Source organism: Oryx dammah, unplaced genomic scaffold, assembly GCF_014754425.2.
Source record: "Oryx dammah isolate SB20612 unplaced genomic scaffold, SCBI_Odam_1.1 HiC_scaffold_11, whole genome shotgun sequence".
NCBI classification, from domain to species: domain Eukaryota; kingdom Metazoa; phylum Chordata; class Mammalia; order Artiodactyla; family Bovidae; genus Oryx; species Oryx dammah.
The window spans coordinates 33,548,850-33,567,286 of record NW_024070195.1 but is presented as its reverse complement, the minus strand read 5'-3'; the positions used below and the strand labels follow the sequence as shown (position 1 = coordinate 33,567,286).

At 58.6% G+C, this 18,437-nt stretch overlaps 1 protein-coding gene across 6 annotated transcripts; it reads left to right on the top strand.

The window, feature by feature from the left end:
* Positions 1 to 1,862: 1,862 nt before the first annotated feature.
* VEGFA (vascular endothelial growth factor A) lies at positions 1,863 to 17,902 on the top strand. Of its 6 annotated transcripts, none has more exons than XM_040249619.1 (8): positions 1,863 to 2,979; positions 5,953 to 6,001; positions 9,155 to 9,351; positions 10,131 to 10,207; positions 10,550 to 10,579; positions 12,466 to 12,715; positions 13,649 to 13,780; positions 15,933 to 17,902. In XM_040249619.1, the coding sequence occupies exons 1-7, from the start codon at positions 2,914 to 2,916 to the stop codon at positions 13,709 to 13,711; spliced, it is 732 nt and encodes a 243-aa protein (XP_040105553.1). In that variant the 5' UTR covers positions 1,863 to 2,913; the 3' UTR covers positions 13,712 to 13,780; positions 15,933 to 17,902. The 6 variants fall into 6 exon arrangements, with proteins under 6 accessions (XP_040105553.1, XP_040105556.1, XP_040105555.1 ...); XM_040249620.1 differs by lacking the exon at positions 1,863 to 2,979 and adding an exon at positions 3,757 to 4,659; XM_040249622.1 differs by lacking the exons at positions 12,466 to 12,715; positions 13,649 to 13,780.
* Positions 17,903 to 18,437: the final 535 nt, after the last annotated feature.

The following is an 18,437-nucleotide window of genomic DNA, read 5'->3' as shown; positions in this document are numbered from 1 at the left end:
GAGCCTGCCAGGTGGTGGAGACGGGACTAGAGGCATGAATGATGGAGAGGGTAGGATGGGGTAGAGGCTGAGCCAGCCCCTCTGCCCATAAGGGCCTCAGGACACCACTCTGGGGAACTGCGGCACTAAGTGGGTAACCTAGCACCCCCACCAAAGCACAGCACCATGTGCTGAGACCAGGGGCTGGCTGAGTAACCTCCTTGTATTGTTTGGGTCAACTTGAGGGAAGTGGTGCATTCTAGTCTCAGCCTAGTTCTCATTCTCAGCCCAGTCCCAGGCAGGCCCAGGCCAGATCTAGATGAATAATGAGACTGGTTAGTCCCTCTCTTCTCACAGGTATCACCCCCGTGCACCCTCCTCCTCCCTGGGGGAGACTGGGAGCTGCTGGGTCCAAGCCCAACCAGGACTTTTTCCAGGCTGGTTCCTATATGCAAGGGTGGGGTGAAGGGTCTTGGGGGGCACTTAGGGAAGACATGGAGAGTTGGGGAAGAGGTGAGCTTTGAAGAAACAGAGGGGACTTGGGGAAAAGGGAGGAGAGGCTGCTAGCTGCAAGAAGTAGGCGGTGACTCCTGAAGGTCTGGGGGCTGCTGAGGAGAATGCCCCAGTTCTGTTCAGAAGATGAGCTGTGAGCCTGGACTGGGACTGATAGAAGCCTTGGCCTCCGGCCTGGTGGGAGCTCCGGGCAGCTGGCCTACAGACGTTCCTTAGTGCTGGTGAGTAGGTTTGAATCATCACTCGAGCCCTAGCCTCCAACCGCCCCCACCAGCCCCCTGGCCTCAGTTCCCTGGCAACATCTGGGGGAGGGGGGGTGGAGAAGCAGAAACAAGGGCCTCTGTCTGCCCAGCTGCCTCTCCCTTTGGGCTCTGCCAGACTCCACAGTGCATACGTGGGCTCCAACAGGTCCTCTTCTCTCTGGGCCACTGACTAACCCCAGAACCACATGGCTTCTTGTTCTCAGCCCCACAAACATAGTGCCAAATACTTCCCCCCAGGGGAGCCTCCCTGAACACTTCCCAAAGGACCCCAGTCACCCCGGCCTGTTGGCTGCGGCTAACTCTGATGTCAGCGGGCCAGATGAGGCCCGGAGATGAGCACAGAGTCCGGATGGATACATCATGCCCTCTGTGCCCAGCACTGGGCTTTGTGCACGTGGGACCACTCGAGTCCAAGACGTGCCACTGTTTGAGAGGTCAGAAACACAGGGGGTGTGGGGGGGGGTGGAGGGGGGTGTGTCAGGGGTAATCTCCCTCAACCCTCTTCTTGAGGCCTCTTGAACTTGAGATGGGGTGTGCATCCGATAGTCACTAGGGGGCGCTCAGCCACCACAGGGAAGCTGGGTGAACTTGGGATGCAGCGTCTGCGTGAGAGTGAGGACGCCTGTGACTGTGTGTTGGGGGGGGGCGGGTAGTTGAGAGTGTTTGGCGGGGGGTGGAGAAGGCAGGGGTCACCCCAGGATTCCAACGGATCTGTGTGTCTCTCTTTCCACCCGTCCCTGTCCGACTCCCTCAAACCCCTGCCCCCTCCAATATTCCCAGCATAGAGGAGGGAATAGCTCTGGGGCCCTGACCGCACATAACCTCACTTTCCTGTACCCGCCCCGCAAATACCGCGCGGGCGTGTGTGTCTCCCGGCAGAGGGGGCCGATAGGTAATGTTCAGGCTGTGCGCCTTGGTGGGGATCGAGCACTCCCTTTGCTGGGGTGGGTGGGGGCCCGGGCTTCGGTCGGTGTCCCCAGGGGAAGGCAGGGGCCAGAGGCGCAGAGGGGACGGACCCAGGAGCTGAGGCTGGGTCTGGCCCCGCCCCCTGGGCGTGTCGGGGCGGGGCTTGCCTTCTTTTTAGTCTGCTCGTAGCGGTGAGGAGCGCAGAGGCTTGGGGCAGCCGGGCTGCGACGAGGCCGCGGCGTTGGGGGGCGAGTGGAGCCGGCGGCAGCGGCGCTCGGTCGGGAGACGCATCGAAGAGGCGGACGGACCGGCGGGGTCACCGGCCAGGGGTCTCCGCACTGGAATTTGATATTCATTTATCCAGGGCTTACCCTCCTCCTTTTTTCTGAAACATTTTTTTTTAAACCGTATTCTTTCCCGTTTTAATTTATTTTTGCTTCCCATTCCCCACTAAATCGGGCCGACCGTTTGGGGAGATTGCTCTTTTACTCCCCCCCAAAATCACTTCGGATTCTGGAAACGAGCAGAGAAGAAAGAGGGTAGCAAGAGCTCCAAAGAGAAGTGAAGGAAGAGAGAGAGACCGGGTCAGAGCGCGCGCTGACGAGCGAGACACGAGAGGGACAGGGGCAAAGTGAGTGACCTGTTTTTGGGGGTGACCGCCAGAGCGCAGCGTGAGCCCTCCCCCTCGGGATCCCGCGTCGGACCAGCAGCGCTGACGGACAGACAGACAGACACCGCCCCCTGCCCCAGCACCCACCTCCTCCCCGGCCGGCGGCCGACGGTGGACGCGGCGGCGAGCCGCGGGCAGGAGCCGGAGCCCGCGCCCGGAGGCGGGGTGGAGGGGGTCGGGGCTCGCGACGTTGCCCTGAAACTTTTCGTCCAACTTCTGGGCTGTTCTCGTTCCGGAGGAGCCGTGGTCCGTGCCGGGGCAGCCGAGCCGAGCGGCACCGGGAGAAGTGCTCGCTCGGGCCGGGAGGAGCCGCAGTCGGAGGAGGGGGAGGAGGAAGAAGAGAAGGAAGAGGAGAAGGGGCCGCGGTGGCGACTCGGCTCTCGGAAGCCGGGCTCATGGACGGGTGAGGCGGCTGTGTGCACAGACAGTGCTCCAGCCGCGCGCGCGCCCCAGGCCCTGGCCCGGGCCTCGGCTCCGGGAGGAAGAGGAGCCCGCCTGGGCGCCGAGGAGAGCGGGCCGCCCCGCAGCCCGAGCCGGAGAGGGAGCGCGAGCCGCGCCGGCCCCGGCCGGGCCTCAGAAACCATGAACTTTTTGCTCTCTTGGGTGCATTGGAGCCTTGCCTTGCTGCTCTACCTTCACCATGCCAAGGTAAGGGCTGGGGACGTGCGTGAGAGCGCGCGTGGGGGACTCCGTGCCCCACGCGGGTCCTTGGGCACCGGGCTCGCGGCTTCCCCTCTATCTTCGTAGGTGTAGGGGGAGGGGGCGCGCGCTAGGTGGGAGGGCACCGGGATAGAGTCTCACCGCCCACGCGGGCCCTGCCCACCCACCAGAGTCACCGCACGTACGATCTGGGCCGACCAGCGGAGGGCGGGAGCCGGAGGAGGCGGCTGAGGGGGCTGGGCTTGCGCTGCCGCCGGCGGCTGAAGTTTGCTCCCGGCCGCTGGTTCCCGACGGACTGGAAGTCTGGGCAGCTGGGGCGGGAGCTGGAGCCCTGGCGGGCAGGGGTGGGGGTGCTCGGACCTTGGACCCGGGGAGGGCAGAGAGCGTGGAGGGGGCAGGGGGCAGGCGAGAGATGGGGCTTGCTGTCACTGCCGCTCGATCTCTGCGGCCCTCGCCGCGAGTTGGGGAAAAGTTTTGGGGGTGGATTGCTGCTTGGGACCCCCCCCTCTCCGCCGGGCCACCTGCGCCGCACCAGCCCCCCCGTCCCAGCTCGCGTCCCGCTCGGTGCCCGCCCTCCCCCGCCCGGCCGGGCGCGCGCGGCGCGGAGCCGATTACATCAGCCCGGGCCTGGCCGGCCGCGTGTTCCCGGAGCCGCGGCGGCCCGAGCGGGGAACCCGGGGCGGCGAGCCGCGCCCCTCCCCCCGCCGGCCCTCCGCGGGAAGGTGACCTCTCGAGGTAGCCCCACGCCGAGGACCCGGAGAACCACCCCTGTGCCTTCCCGCTGTCCCCAGCCCTTAAACCCCTCCTAGGAGGCATTTCCTCACGCCCCTTCCCAGTTTCCTCCCCTGCTCGAATAGAAGCCCCCGCCACCCCTTTATTTTTAACTCCCTTTTGCTGAGAAGACCCACATAACCTCTCTCCAGCCCCAGACTCCGAGGAAAGAAAGATCGCTGTCAGGAGTCGGGCTACCCGGGCCCAGCCCGGGGCTTTGTCGAGACTCTATAAAGTCCCGACTCGGTGACAGTCTGCTTCCCTCCCCTCCCCCACACTTCCGAGTGAGCTGTGCTTTAGCTTTTTGGGGGGCGACCGCAGGGAGGGTTTAAAGGGTGTCCTTATTCCACTTTGCACTTTTTGGGAAAATGATTTGAAATTTGCTGTGACATGGGCAGTGTGGGACTAGCCCTCCCCGAACCTTTGGAGGGAGCTCCTGCCAGCCTTGCAAACACACTTTGTTCTGGTGAAATGGGCGTTGGAGTAGGAGCAGGTGGTTTTGGGGAACTCTAAACTTGCCCACCCAGCTTGCTTTCCCAAACCACCTGAGAGGTCCTTTTCTGCTCCTAGCGCCCTTGGAGAGAGGCAGAAGGAAGGAAACAGGCTGGGGTCCCTGCTGCCACCAGGAGTTCCTCAGACCCTGGCACAAAGGCCTTGGCTCCAGGCCTCCAAGGGGGGGGGGGGAGGGGGAGGAGAGGCTGCCTGGCCACAGTGTGACCTTCAGAGGCCCCCAGAGAAGGGCACCTGGCCCCTCCCCGCCCAGAACTGCCCCTCCCAGTGCCCCCTAGCCTTGGAGGGGGTATGAAATTTCTGACCCCTTTGCTCTTTGGGGCCCAGGAGGAGTGGAGGGCATAGGAGGAATGTTGGCAGAGAGTAACAGGGGTGCCATGGAGATGGGTAAGGGGCTCAGGCAGAGACCCCTGGGCATGGGGGTCTCTGAGGGAGCTACAGTGGCAGGCTGTCCATCTGGGATCCTGGAAACTGTTATCTGACCTTGGCCCTGGAGGCAAGGCTGGGGGTCTAGGGTGTATTGCAGCAGGGTGTGGGTAGAGAGACAGGCAGACAGACTCTCTCTGCAGAATCTGCAGTTCTGTGCGCTAGAGTGCCGCTCTGCTGCTCTGGATCTGCCCCAAAGAGGGGCAGGTGGGGTGGGCAGGTGGCCACGACTGGAGACTCTCTGGAAGGGCTGGGAGAAGCCTTCGCCTGCCCGGAGCTGTCAGGTCCGCATGGTCGGGCTAGTTGACCTTCACAGCTTCTGGGGAGGGGAGGAATGATCTAGTGGGGGTGGGGAGCAACCAGAAGCCTCAGGCTTAGGGAGTGTAGGGGGCCCCCTAGGGGTTGGGCAGTGCTAAGGCATTAAAGGCTTCCCTGGTTGCCTTGGAGGAAGGTGCCCAGCAGGTGAGAGGGACTGGGGAACCCCTCAGTCTGGGACGGAGAAGAAGCCAGAGAATGAGATGGGAGTGCGAGCCTCGGGGCTTTGGAGATACATTCAGGTTCTGGGGAGACTGGTTCTTAGGGAAAAACGGGGCCCTCCCCTGCCCCAGGGTTTCCTCCCAGGGTTTACTCTTTAGGCAACCTGTGGCTTTACTACTTATTCCTGAGAACAGAAGCGTTTGGGTGGGGGAGGGTGCTTGGCGCCCTGCGGCCCTCTGCACCACCCCCCGCCCCAGCACCAGCTCACCCTGGTATTTGTCATGTCAGCAGGGGAAGGTCACCATGTTGCTTTTCTCACCCCCAGTCCTTCCTTCCTGCCCCAGTCCACGTTTGTCCTCCTGTTTGACCTTAAGACTTGCCCATGGCTTTGGACCCGGGAGTCAGGGGCGCTGAGAGACTTCACTTGTCCTAGTTCAGCAAGGGGCCGCTGAGAGCTGGGGAAGGGAAATGTCGGGGAGGGGCGGGGACCTGAACAGCGTTGCTTTCTGGTGTTTTCCTCCTGTGTTCTGAGAGCCCCTCACCCCCAATATCTGGTCAGTCATTATCTTCCCTGACTTCAGAATTGGAGCAGCTCGGAGAGGGGGTGCTTTGTGCTGTAGGGAGCCCCTGGAAGTGCCCTGCTTGGTTCAGAAGCCCGGGAGAAGCCAGAGGCTGCAGGCTGGGAGGGGTTCCAGGAGGGAGCAGGGGTGGGTTGGCTGGGCCTGTGCACCCTTGCCCCTGCCCCTGCCCATTCTTCGCTCTTTGTTTTGTCCTCAGTGGTCCCAGGCTGCACCCATGGCAGAAGGAGGGCAGAAACCCCATGAAGGTAAGTGGCCCCCCACCCCGGCCCCCACCCCTCCTGCACATGGATGGGGTTCCCTGATCCCCCAGCAGATGGGTGGGAAGGTCTGTTGGGGCGGGGTTGTGGGGGTAAAGGGGCATAGGAATCTGGGGCTGGTGATCTATAAAGGATCTAGAAAGGGGATCTAGAAAGGAAAAGGGTGAGTGCCGAGAGGTTAACCCTTCAGTTCTGGGGGACTCTGACCTACTAAGACCGCTGCTAGAAATAGAACTCGTGGTCTTTTTCCTCTGCTCTTTCCAGTAAAATTTTATTTGGAGAGGGAGCCATGAGCACAGCCAGGAAGATAAATAGTATCCAAGGATCCCAGATGTCAAGGGCAGTGCTCCTTGTTCCCCTCTGCTCCCAGGGGAGGATGAATAGTCCATGTCCCTTCCAACCCGGCCAGGTCCCACCTGTGGGGTCTGTGGTGGGGGCTGTGACCCTTGCTGTCTCGATTGCTGGCTGTGCATGAGCTGGAGGTGCAGAGGGTGCAGCCTTGTGGAACCCCCTCCCCGCCGGTGTGCATTCCTCTGGGGGTAGAGAGAGAAAGCCCGACAGCCTCCCCATGCTCTCCTGAGGAGCAGGTTTGGGTGCTTGTGAACTTCCCTCTGCGTCCAGCAGAGGGCTGGCGGTAGCTCCCGGGAGCCCCGCCCCTCTGCCCAGCCCGAGTCTGCCTGCCTTTTGTTCACTGTGGTTTGGAGTACGGATCCTCCCATTTCTCTAGGGACGCCTTGGCTCTCCCCAGTACTGAATGTAGCCTCTACTCCCATGCTCTGCCTCTGAGAAGGAAAGGCCCTGGGGTCTTCCTCCAGGCGAGTTTCCCAGACCCGAATCAGGTACCCAGGTGGTGGCCAGAGCCAGTGTTTACACTCCCCAGGCTGCTGGTGCTGCCTGCCTGGTTTTGCCTCCTTCCTCACCTGGGGGGAAGGGGTCCTTTCCTGGACCCAGGGCCTGGCTTCCCTGCTGTGCCACTGACAGTGCCCCTTCCCAGGGTGCACCCAGCCCCCTCAGCTTCCAGTGGTCTCTCTCTGTGGTCTGGGAGAGGCGAGACAAATGGTCTTTGTCTGCTGGGGAAAAAAGGTTGTCTTCGAGAAATAAGGAAAGCCACGAGTCTGAAGTTGGAGTGTATGTGTGCCCACGCCTGAGAAAAAAGCAGGACAGCTTTCCTTGGAGACAGTAGCTGGGGTGTGATGGGTGCGATGAGGTTTCCCCCTCTACCTCCTGGGGGGCCTCAGGGATCCCAGGGAGCTTTTCCAAGAAATTTCCACCTTGGATCTTTTTATCCTTAGCTACCAACTCATGACCCAGGCCAGACCATTCTGCTGTCCTGTTCTTGTGGCCCCACAGTCTTGGCCACCTCTGTTCCCAACCAGGGTGAAGTGTCAGGTCAAGAATTCTTGATTAGTCATCTTCTTCAATATAGACTTGGTTTAGAAAAGGACTTCTTCAGGTCCCTGCTCTGGTTTATACTCTTTCTGATGACACTTGATCCTAAGCCTTTTAGCAGTGGAGAGTTCTGTGCCCATTGTCTGGATGGGGAAAGCAGAAACCTCAGACGAGTCTAGGAGCCTCTTTTGTTCTCTTTCGTTTTCACACTTGCAGCCTCTCCTCCTTCCCCTCAGCTCCTCCCATTATCCTTAATCCACTGTATACCCCCACCACCCCCAGACTCATGTTCCTTCACACCTCTGGTGAGAGGAGTGAGGGGAGACTCCCTCTGACTGGGAGGCAGCTGGGAGTATGGACTTGAGATGCCGTGGTGGGGTTCCAACCTTGTGTCTCCTGGACTGAAAAAAGGGCGCTTGTTCTTGGGGCTGGAGTCGGAAGGCAAAACCCTCTACTTCAGCCTCTTGTTTCGGTGTCTCTCCAGATGTGCAGAGCCTCAGGCCCAGAGAGGGAGGAACTGGCCCAAGGTCACACCGAGTCCTGGCCAGGGCCCAGGCTTCCTCACTAGCTGGGTGCTGCTTTTTCCCTTCTGTATAGGGGAAATTCATTTCAGGGACAGGATTGCTCCGTGGTGGTGGTGATGGAGGGGTGACCGGGAGCAGCAGGCCAGGCTGCAATTTGAAGTAGCCATTCGGAGTCCTGACTTCATGCGTTCTCAAGGGCCCCGCCCCTGTGGCCCAGAATCACCCCTTCATGCTCCGGTGCACCCCAGGCTCCAAGGCCAGCCTGGGAAGTTGTCTTTACCCTGGTCTCCCTCCAGATCAGCTTCTAGAAGCTCTCTGTGACTGCAGTGGCAGCACCGTTTTTTCCATGATGCAAGCAGTTTGCCCTTCTGGGTGGGGTTATCGGTGGCTGGCAGGGCCAGCGCAGTGTGCCCGCCCACAGCCACCTGCTGATTCCAGGCGGACCCAGCCCCTGGGCCGATGCCCACTGCCTCCTCAGCCCGTATCTGGGGAGGGGGTTTGGCAGGTGGCAAAGTGCCCCCCAAGGCTCCCCTTCTGTTTCACAGGACATTGGCTTGGGGAAGCTTTGATGTTCAGAGCCAACTTTAACTGTGTGACTTAATGGCAGTGCGGCCTTGGAACCAGTTACTCAGCCTCTCTAAGCCTCTAGTTCCCCATTTGTAAAGCCAGGCGGAGGGTGGGTCCTACTAGAACCTTGCAGTACCATGGGGGGAGAATTGTCTGGGATAACATCACAGACTCCCATACACAGCGCCAGAGCACAGAAGAAGTGCTCTTTAAGTGGCTAATGGTGCAGTGGCTGCTGTGGAGGTGGGAGGGAAATGGAGAGCAGGTTTGCCAAGCTGGCTGTTCCTCCTTTAATGGGAAGCTTAGAGACCCCCAGCAGGTATACACATACCCCAACTGCCCTCTGGCCTCACAGTTGACCTAGGAATCAGCTTGGCTGTCATGGTGAGGCAAGGGCACCAGATATGGCCGGGTGACTCCCTTGGGACCTGACACCATGTAATCTTTAGAAGAAACACAGGTCTTCATCAGTGTTGGTGGTGGAAAGCTAGGGAAGGACTTCAACCGCGGCCCAAGACGCTTGAGTTAGATGTTTGGAAGGCCTTTCCCATGGTGGTTACCTCTCACAGAAAGCAGAGGCCTTGCAGAGCTGGGTGGAGAGCGGGGCCAGCCATCTCTTCTGTGACCTGCTGGGCTCACGTGTCACCCCCTTCCCACACAGTGATGAAGTTCATGGATGTCTACCAGCGCAGCTTCTGCCGTCCCATTGAGACCCTGGTGGACATCTTCCAGGAGTACCCAGATGAGATCGAGTTCATTTTCAAGCCGTCCTGTGTGCCCCTGATGCGGTGCGGGGGCTGCTGTAACGACGAAAGTCTGGAGTGTGTGCCCACTGAGGAGTTCAACATCACCATGCAGGTGGGCACTGGCAGGGAGCTGGGGTGGGGGCGGGGGTGGGCCCTCAGGCTTTGGCTACAGGTGTTCCCCAGCCCTTTCCTGGGCAGCTCTTAAACGGAGGAGCTAGGCTTGCCTTGCCCAGCTCCTGCCGCGGAGTCAGTCAAGGGGAGATGTGGGCGTCTGACCCTCTTTGGAGAAAAAGATGCTTGCGTTTCTGAGCCCAGGTTTCCAGCAACCCCTGATCACCTCCTCCTCCTTCCTGACCTCTGCCCCCTGGGCTCAGGAGAGGGCTGACACCTGTGACAGGAGCCCCTCCCTTCCCCTCTTGGAGGAAGACAGCCCTACCTCCCTGGGGGCTCTGTTTGGGAAGCTGGATGAGTCTGGTTTGTGGGGAAGACTGGTGATGGGGCGTGTCTCAGCCTGGATGGGGCTGGAGGGAACTCTGAGACCCCAGGGAGGAGTGGGTGGCCCTCCTGGGCATAGGGTGAGGCCTGGAGGGGATAACAGGAGGGGAGGGAGAGGGAGAGGCAAGAACCCAGGACCTGAATTCCCAGCCTGGCCAACCCTGCAGACTTGTCTGCCCTCAAGAGAAGCAGGGGCTCCTTGAGGTCAGCAGGGTGGGAGGAGTTGGGGTGGGCCTGAGGCTCTTTCTGATAGAGCCCTTGGTCCCCCCACACTTCTACCACCCTTTTCTGCTCTGTAGAACCCCTGGGTGCTGAGTGGCAGGAGCCATGGGGTTTCCCACCCGGGTATGGCTGGCTGGGTCACTAACCTCTGTGATCTGCTTCCTTTCCCTTCAGATTATGCGGATCAAACCTCACCAAAGCCAGCACATAGGAGAGATGAGCTTCCTACAGCATAACAAATGTGAATGCAGGTGAGGATGGAATCTGGGAGTCATTCAGTGAACAGCTGCAGGGGGCTTGTTCTGGACCAGAGTTAAGCATGTTCCAGAGTTAGGCATGTTAGCCCATTTTCACCCTCCAGCTGTGTAACTGTGGGCATTTCAGTTTTATTTTAATGTGCCTCAGTTTCCACATCTGTGAAATGGGCACAATGATAGTATTATGTACTGCCTAGCATTGTTATAAGGATTAAGTGAGTTGTTATATGTCAAGAGATTAAAACTGTACTGATGTATCATAAATACTATTACTGTTACTATCACCAGCTGAACTCCTCTCTGTTTTGTTCTCTTCTCTTTCTCTACCCACTGCAGACCAAAGAAAGATAAAGCAAGGCAAGAAAAGTAAGTGGCCACGATTTTCGCCCTTCTCCCTCTCCTTGACTGATTGTCTTGGTTTGGGGCTCTTGGCTTCCTCTCTCGGGGATGGGGGTCTGATGGGGGGTCAGTTGGGTCTGAGAGTTGGTTTCATGGGGACTCGTGGTAGCAGCAGCGGGATGGAACAAGCCCTAGGATGACAGCTCTAGAATGACTGACAAAACCCAGCCTGGTGCCTGGAGCTTCCTTTGGAAGAGATGATGCGTCTCTGGGCCATTCCTGGCCGGGATTTGCGTGTGGGGCCAGCGTGGATGCTGGCTCCTGGGCCTGCTCTAGCCTCCCATCACCCATGGCAAGGAGAGGGAGTGGGTGGCAGAGAGGCCAGCTTTTGTGTGTTAGAGGAAGTGGCCTCTTTCAGTGGCTGTAGTGGTGGTGCAGTTGGACTGGGGGCCAGCTGGGTGTTTTCTTGATGCGTGCCCTCCTGTGGGAGTGAGACAGGCCAGAGCCGCTCAGCCCCCTTGGCCAGGGAGAAAGAGGTGAATGTTGGCCATCATCTGAGGCGTCCAGTTGCTCAGTGTGGAGGGTCAGGTCAGGACAGAGCAGGTGGGGAGAGGTCTGGGGGCCATGAGCCTTCAGGATGGGGTGAGCAGCTGGCATGGGAGAGAGCCTGCAGGGGAAGAGACTGAGAGAGAGTACCTCCACCCTGCTCCCACCCACCATCCCGTCTGCCCCCCAACACTCTGGTGACACTGAAACCCCAGTGGCCTCGACCCCTTGCCTCTGCCCTAAGCCCCCAGCTTCCAGTATTGCTGTGGCTATAGAACAGTGAGTGGGGAGAGCAGACACAGAGAGAATGTGCGAGTGAGTGCAGACCCTCCTCTTCCAGTATTTTCTCCCTCTCCTCCATCCCTTCCCCAGTTACTTCTCCCCTGTGGTCCCCTGTGGCTGTCCTCCTGAGGGGTATTCTTGGTGGGGGTGTGGGGAGGAGGGTGTGGGCAGGTGTAGAGAGTGCTGGTTCCCTTGAGGGGGACAGGCTTCAGCCTGCCCCCCCCACCACCACCTGCCCGTTCCCCAAATCCCTGCCTTGCCCACAGGGAGAGTGGGGGCTCGCCTGGGCTCGGAAGAGAGTCTGGTGAGATGGTGTAGCAGGCTCTGACAGGCTGGGGAGAGGACCTGCTGCCGAGTGCTGCCCGGGCCCCTCCTCCCCACGCCTCCCTAACTCCCACCCCGCCCTGCTGCCTGCCTGGGGCTCCCAGGGCACCCAGCCCCGCCTCTCGGCCCAGGTTATGGCTGGGCTAGCTGGCGCCTTTCATGTGCCGCCCTTGGTTTTGTGCCAGCTCCAAGATAGCTGCTCCCCCACATCCGGGGTTCACGGAGGCAGGGCCCTTGGAGGGACCCCTCACCGTTGCACTTGGACGTGAAGGCAGAAGGTGCCTGGAGCACACACCTGCACACGCCCTCCCTTGCCCCTCATCCAGTCAGGCCTCTGACTTCCTCCCCAAATCCTGGCCTGCCTTCCAGAGCCCCTGACCTTCAGGGTCAGACCTGTTCAAGGCTGTTGGGCACAGAGCTGGCCCTCTAAACTTTGCCTCCCCGCCCACCCCCCCATCCTGGGACCAGGAGACACCACGAGTGTGGAGGCCTGCAGGTCCGGTGTCCTCCACCCAGCCTCTGGTTCCCACTCACAGCCTTGCTAGGGTGTGGCTAAAGTGGGTGAAGCCACCGTGCTCCCCGCCACGAGGGTGGCTAAAGTGCCTTCAAAGTGCCTGCCGCCCCATCCCCTTCCCGCCTGTGTGCCTGTGTGCAAGCTCTCCCGTGTGCCCCGGAACGTGTCCTGCGCCCCTCACTGCTTCCTTTCCTCTCCCCTTCCCCCTTGCTTTCTTTCTGTCTGTCTCTGTTTTTTTATTTTCCAGAAAATCAGTTCGAGGAAAGGGCAAAGGGCAAAAAAGAAAGCGCAAGAAATCCCGGTATAAATCCTGGAGCGCGTACGTGGTGCCGCTGCCGTCTCATTCCCCCCACCGGAGCCTGCCCGGCCCCCAGTCATACTCCCACCTGCAGGACCCCAGAGCTGCCCACCCCTCCCCCGTCTCCTTCTCCAGCTCCCAGCCTCCCTCCTCCCAGTGTCTCTCTCTCACTCTCACTCCACTAATTGGCACCGAGGGGGTAGGCATGGTGGTGGCATTACTGGTCCAGGGCTGGAGGCGGGAGGGTGGGCAGAGTGGGCCTGCAGGATTCAGGGAGGGGGGCTCTGGCTTGGCTGGGGCACCGCCTTTTCCCTCACCCACTGGGCACTGGTGGCGGGCCCATGTTGGCACGGGTGCCAGGCGCGGATGCCTGCTCACCCAACTGGTTTCCACTGCTCTGGGCTTCCGCACTTCTCTGGAAGCTGGGGGGCGGGGTGGGGAGGGCAGATGTGGTGTGAGGAAGGGGCGCAGATGACAGGAGGCAGCTTGTTGTTGGCTGAAGGAGGACGTGGGGTCAAACACCCCTGCGGCCCCTCCTCGTGGACTTGGGGCCTCCAGAGGGGAGCCCCGTATTCCAGCCCAACCCGTGGCACTCCCAGAAGCCTTCCCCAAGGGTGGCCTCTTCCTCTGGGTTTGAGGCAGTGGGGGGCCCTCTGGCCACCAGTGGCCTGGCCCGTGGACCCTGCCTCTGGGCCTGGCCTGCCATCACTCCCTGCCTCAGCCCTTTGGTGGAGGGGCCGGGGTGTGAGCCCTCACACAGGGAGAAGCTGGCCCCGATGGGCATCCCCAGCAGGTTGGAGAGTCAACGTGTGCTTTCTCGGGGGTGGTAGCCATTGGGCCCCGTGGCGTGAGACTTGCACTTGTGCCCGTGGGATAGCCCAGCCCGCTCCTTGCACTCTGCCCGGCCACGTCGCCGCTTCCTGCGGGCCGGCTTCTAGTTATTGCTGCCTCTTTTTCCGCCGCTCTCTCTTGTCTTCTGCTGTGGCATCGGAGCCTTCCAGGGCGTGGACAGGCGTGGGGGCCCGCGAGCCGGGTGGGGCACAGCTGCGGGCGTGGTGGGGGTGTTGCACGGATTGTTTCTCTCTCTCTGCTGACGCTCTAGCTTAGATGTCTTTCCTTTTGCCTTTTGCAGTCCCTGTGGGCCTTGCTCAGAGCGGAGAAAGCATTTGTTTGTACAAGATCCGCAGACGTGTAAATGTTCCTGCAAAAACACAGACTCACGTTGCAAGGCGAGGCAGCTTGAGTTAAACGAACGTACTTGCAGGTTGGTTCCCAGAGGGCGAGCAAGTCAGAGAGGGGCTTTGCTCAGAGATGGGGAGAGAGAGAGAGAGAAAGAGAGAGAGAGAGTAAGAGAGAGAGAGAGAGTGAGCGAGCGCGCACTTGAGAGTTGCCAGCTGCTTGCTCTGCTTCTAGCTGCCTGCCTGGTGACTGCTGCCTTCTTTGCTCGTGGGGGGCCCCTGTGCTGGGCGGCAGGCGTTGGCCAGCCTGGCAGGGCCCGTTCAGAGCTTGCCCTGGTTGCCTGAGTGGGCAGGCCCGCGTGGCTTCCTGTGGTGGTGTGGACGCAAGCTGAGTGTTGTGTCCTGTGGTCCTGCTCCTGGTGGCTGTTGGTCCTGATGTTATGATGACTACCTTTGCTACTAATAGGGAGGGCCCGTCCGGGCATGGGGGGCATGCTGCCTCTACAATGTGCAGACCGTTGGGTTTCTCATCCCCTCAGTGTCTCTCTGTGGGGACAGGGGTTGAGTGCATCCTCAGACTGGGGGCCTGGAGGGCGTGGGCCCTGGCTGTTGGTTTAGGGCAGATAGGAGATTACCGTCAGGGCACAGCTGATACCGTAATACTCCGGTCATCATGGCAGCAACCCAGGACAGCCCACCTGTTATTTCCTCAGGATGGGTGGATGGAAGGAACCACACACATTCTCCTGACACTAGATTGTGAGTCCCTCACGCCTGGGTTTTATTCATCTGTGTGACCCCCCGGGTGTCTGTACCTCTGTCCATTGTGCACACCGGGGGCCAGGGAAGTGTCAGGTGGGTGAGTGAGTACATGAGCGATTTCAGGGGTGAGGACAGGAACAGGAGCCCAGGACTGGTGGCTGGCCGTCTTTTGATGCCTTTGATGGTGTTTCGACCGTCTGGCCTGTGCTCAAAGGCAGGGAGCCCTCTGGGCCAGCGCAAGCTTCACCCTGGGATGAGAGGCTTTTATGGGGATTCCCAGGCAGGGCCAGGGCCAGGGCCAGCCCCCGCCCCGCCCCCCCCACCCCCATCTAGTCCAAACGCCTCATTAATTAACAAGGTCCTTCGAATGTGGCTGTCTTCCCCGTCCCCCATGTTCCTGTGGTTTGTGAGTGTCGGGGGAGGCTGGGGACCAGGCTGCGAGGTGTTGCTGTCGGTTCTGTCTTGGCAGTACGTGAAGACCAAAAATGTACACTCTGGAGGAGTGGGGGCTCTGGCTCACCCTGGGACTGGATGAGGGGGTCTCTGCATCTCCCAGGGGCCTCAGAGAAGATAAGGGACTCACCATCTTAGGGTTACCATGGTGATGATTCTGGAGAGATGGACTGGAGGATGTCTACAGTGACCTGAGGCCAAGTGAAGTTACCCGAAGTCCTCCTCTGATCTGGCTGTATGGGGGAATGTCCGTCCTCAGATTGGAAGCTTAGATCCCTATTTCTAGGTTCTCAGAAGGGAGGGTCTGCTCTGGTCCTTCCTCACATGGGGAGGGTAAAAGGTGAGCCGCCCCGGGCCTGACGCATGAGGGGAGAGTTCCAGGAGTCCCCTTTGCTTCCCCCACCCTAAGTTAAATAGCACATTGAAAAGGAAAGGCAGTCTGGTGCCCGGGGCCTGACGCGGAGGCCCAGACAGTGGGCACAGACAGAGAGGGGAGGTGTGTCCCTCACCTTCCCGGGGATCTCAAGCCCTGCTGGATCCCCGTCCCTCGGGAGCCTCCCTTCCCCAGCCCGCTGGCCTGCTTGGCCCCTGCACAGGCCCATCCTTTGCTCTCCCCGACGCGCTCCCCCAGACCAGCCCCATAGGCACCGCCCTGAAACATCTCCGGCAGGGACGCTTTGCTGATTAACTCGGTCCAACTTTACTCACCCGTCAGCTCTTAAATGTCAAGCGGGGACCGTTCTTGGGGACGTGTTCATTTGTTGCTTGTGATGAGATGTCATCCTGTCTTTGTCTTGTCGCAGCTGGGCTGTAGAGTCCAGAGGGCAGCCTGGGAGCCCCGGGCTTAGCTCCTGCTTAGGTGGTGGTGGAGGGGCCCCTTGGGCAGGGGGCTCCCGGAGGCTAGGACTGTGCTTTCTCTTCTCCACCACCGCCTCAGGCTGCAGAAAGGGGGGGCTGCAGCCTCTCCACCAGAGCCCCTCCTCTGCCCCTGACCCCCAGCCTTTGTCTCCCCTGTCCCCGCAGATGTGACAAGCCGAGGCGGTGAGCCGGGCTGGAGGAAGGAGCCTCCTTCAGGGTTTCGGGAACCAGACGTCTCACCAGGAAAGACTGACACAGAACGACCCATAGCCGCCGCCACCACACCACCACCACCACCACCATCGACAGAACAATCCTGAATCCAGAAACCTGACATGAAGGAAGAGGAGGCTGTGCGCAGAGCACTTTGGGTCCGGAGCATGAGGCTCCGGCAGAAGCATTCATGGGCGGGTGACCCAGCACAGTTCCTCTTGGAATTGGATCGCCATTTTATTTCTCTTGCTGCTAAATCACCGAGCCCGGAAGATTAGAGAGTTTTATTTCTGGGATTCCTGTAGACACACCCACCCACATACATACATTTATATATATATATATATTATATATATAAAAATAAATATATATATTTTATATATATATAAAATATATATATTCTTTTTAAAAAATTAACATTGCTAATGTTATTGGTGTCTTCACTGGATGTATTTGACTGCTGTGGACTTGATTTGGGAGGAGAATGACCCCGCCCAGATCCCGACAGGGAGGAGGACGGAAGGAGAGAGTCTGGCACCGTCTTTTTGTCCCTCTTACGGCAGCCAGGGTCCCCTCCCCTGTCTGGGAACGCGCAAGGCCAGGGCACGGGGGCAAATTTGGCCTGCTTTTGGGAAGACCGACAAACCCAGCCCTGGCCCCGAGCCTCTCCCCCGAGTCAAACGGACAGAAAGACAGCTGGCAGGTACAGGGGACAAGGACGCTGGCTCTGACCAGGAGTTTGGGGGAGACTCGGGACACTGCTGTGCTTTGGAGACCCCCTCCTTGAGCATCTTGCCCCCCAACCCCGGGGCACTGCCTGGAAGACTCAGGAGCCTGGGCAGGCTTCACCTCCTCTCACCTGCTTCCAAGATGCCCAGGAGGCCTCTGACATGTCTCAGCGAAGAGAAGAGACGTTGGTGGAGGAAGGGCCACCCCGGTGACAGCTGGTCCTCCGAGGGAAGGGCCTCTGCCTTGGCCCTCTCCCAGCTTCGCTCCCTGGGTGCAGCCCAGGAGGGCCCGATGTCCTCAGACCATTGAAACCACTAGTTCTGTCCCCTCCAGGAGACCTGGCTGTGTGTGTGTGAGTGGTTAACCCACCTCCATCCCCCAACCCCACCCTACCCCACCCGACCCAACCCTTCCTGCGGCGTAGAGAGACAGGGCAGGATCCCCGTGCCCACCCTGGAGGCAGAGAAAAGAGAAGTGTTTTATATACGGTACTTATTTAATATCCCTTTTTAATTAGAAATTAAAACAGTTAATTTAATTAAAGAGTAGGGTTTTTTTCAGTATTCTTGGTTAATATTTAATTTCAACTATTTATGAGATGTATTTCTTGCTCTCTTGCTCTCTCTTGTTTGTACTGGTCTTTGTGTAGAAAACTCCTGTTTCCAATCTCTCTCTCTGATCGGTGACAGTCACTAGCTTGTCCTGAACAGATATTTAATTTTGCTAACACTCAACTCTGCCCTCCCCTTTCCCCTGGCTCCCCACCACACATTCCTTTGAAATAAGGTTTCAATATACATCTACATACTATATATATATTTGGCAACTTGTGTTTGTATATATATATATATATATATATATATGTTTATGTATATATGTGATTCTGATAAAATAGACATTGCTATTCTGTTTTTTATATGTAAAAACAAAACAAGAAAAAATAGAGAATTCTACATACTAAATCTCTCTCCTTTTTTAATTTTAATATTTGTTATCATTTATTTATTGGTGCTACTGTTTATCCATAATAATTGTGGGGAAAAAGATATTAACATCACATCTTTGTCTCTAGTGCAGTTTTTCGAGATATTCCGTAGTACATATTTATTTTTAAACAACAACGAAGGAATACAGATATATCTTAAAGAAAAAAACATTTTGTATTAAAGAATTTAATTCTGATCTCAAAGCTCCTCCTGGTTTCTCCTTCTCCATTGAATCTTTGTTCCAGACTTTCTCCTGCACCCCCCTTCCCTCCTCCCATGGGAAACATGGTTTTTGCCTGAGGTCTGGGAAAGGGGTTCCAGGTGTATAGGCTATGGGGTGACCCACTTCATTGTGCTGGGGCCAGAGTCCTTCCATTCTGGCTGGGCCGGTCCTGGGGGAGCTCATCCATTCTTTGCCATCTATGGAAACTGGGGAGAGACAGACAGCTCCTTTGGAGCCAAGGTCCCTGCAGTGAGTAGTGCTGCCTTCAGGTACTGTGTGATCCAGGTGGTGTCCCGTGTCAGGGAAGAAGCTAGCTATGTGGGCTTGCTTCCCACAGGCCACTAAGGGTCTGGGTTTGGTGCTGGAGCCTTGGCTGCAACAGGCTGGGAGTGGGAAGAAGTACTCATGTGGGGCCTGTAACCCCAGGGTGTAATTGAGTTTTACATGGTGGTTCTCCAGTTCCTTGAACCTCTGGAAGGTGGGCCCGAGTTCTGCTTGCCGCTAAGTGGACTCCCTGCC